At 64.1% G+C, this 753-nt stretch overlaps 1 protein-coding gene across 1 annotated transcript in view; it reads right to left on the bottom strand.

The window, feature by feature from the left end:
• Pik3r2 (phosphoinositide-3-kinase regulatory subunit 2) overlaps nucleotides 1-753 on the bottom strand; it is a 7,249-nt gene that overhangs the window by 1,001 nt on the left and 5,495 nt on the right. Inside the window, exons 8-10 of the mRNA XM_010606528.3 lie at nucleotides 552-623; nucleotides 241-411; nucleotides 7-154 (exon numbers count right to left, since the gene is read on the bottom strand). Coding sequence (XP_010604830.1) covers nucleotides 7-154; nucleotides 241-411; nucleotides 552-623 — 391 coding nt within the window. The remainder of the gene's footprint in view (nucleotides 1-6; nucleotides 155-240; nucleotides 412-551; nucleotides 624-753) is intronic.

Below are 753 nucleotides of genomic sequence, written 5' to 3'. Positions count from 1 at the left end.
GGTGACGGTGAGGGCGTCGTTGTGCTGCACCAGGGACGCGTGCTGGTAGTGCAGCACCAGCTCCTTCAGGGACCCGTACAGGTTGTAGGGCTCCGCGAAGCCGAAGCCGGTGGCTGTGCGGTAGATGACGCAGTGCTTGGTGTCACCGTCCACCCTGCAGGGAGGCACAGGGCCAGCTCAGCGCCCCCATCTCCGCCCCTTCCACCCGCCCGCACTCGGGCAGGGAGGCCGCGCACTCACACCACGGAGCAGGCGTAGCAGCCGCGCTGGCTGCTCTCCCGGATGAGGAATGTGCCGTCCCTCTTGCCGCTCAGCATGCCCTCGGCCTGCGTGCGATTGATCTTGCCCACGTACCACGTGCGTTCCTCGTGATGAGGGAGGTCTTCCTCGTCCTCCATCAGTGAGTACTGGCTGCGGGGCAGTGGAGGGGGACCCTGCTCACTCATCGGCCAGCAATGCTACCTGGAGAACTCCTATTCATCCTTTAAAACCCGCCTGAAATGGCCCCCCCGCGGAGAAGCGTTGCCTGCACCCAACTAGGGGCCACTCACTCCTCAGTCTCATTCTTGATCCCCAACCACTCGTTGATCTTCTTCTGCCGGGCCCCCTTCTGGGTGAGCCACCTGGGAGGAAGAGAAATGGTGAGCTTCACCATTCACGGGGAGCAGAAAGGAGACAGAGGAGGGGCCGGGAGCACAGGTTCTGGATGCCACAGCCTCGAGCATTCCCGGCCTGTGCCCACCCCCCACCCCC

This window comes from Fukomys damarensis, unplaced genomic scaffold, assembly GCF_012274545.1.
Source record: "Fukomys damarensis isolate Sample0158 unplaced genomic scaffold, DMR_v1.0_HiC HiC_scaffold_37, whole genome shotgun sequence".
Classification (NCBI taxonomy): Eukaryota; Metazoa; Chordata; class Mammalia; order Rodentia; family Bathyergidae; genus Fukomys; species Fukomys damarensis.
Note: the sequence above shows the minus strand (reverse complement) of the source record. Positions and strands in the feature narration are given on the sequence as shown.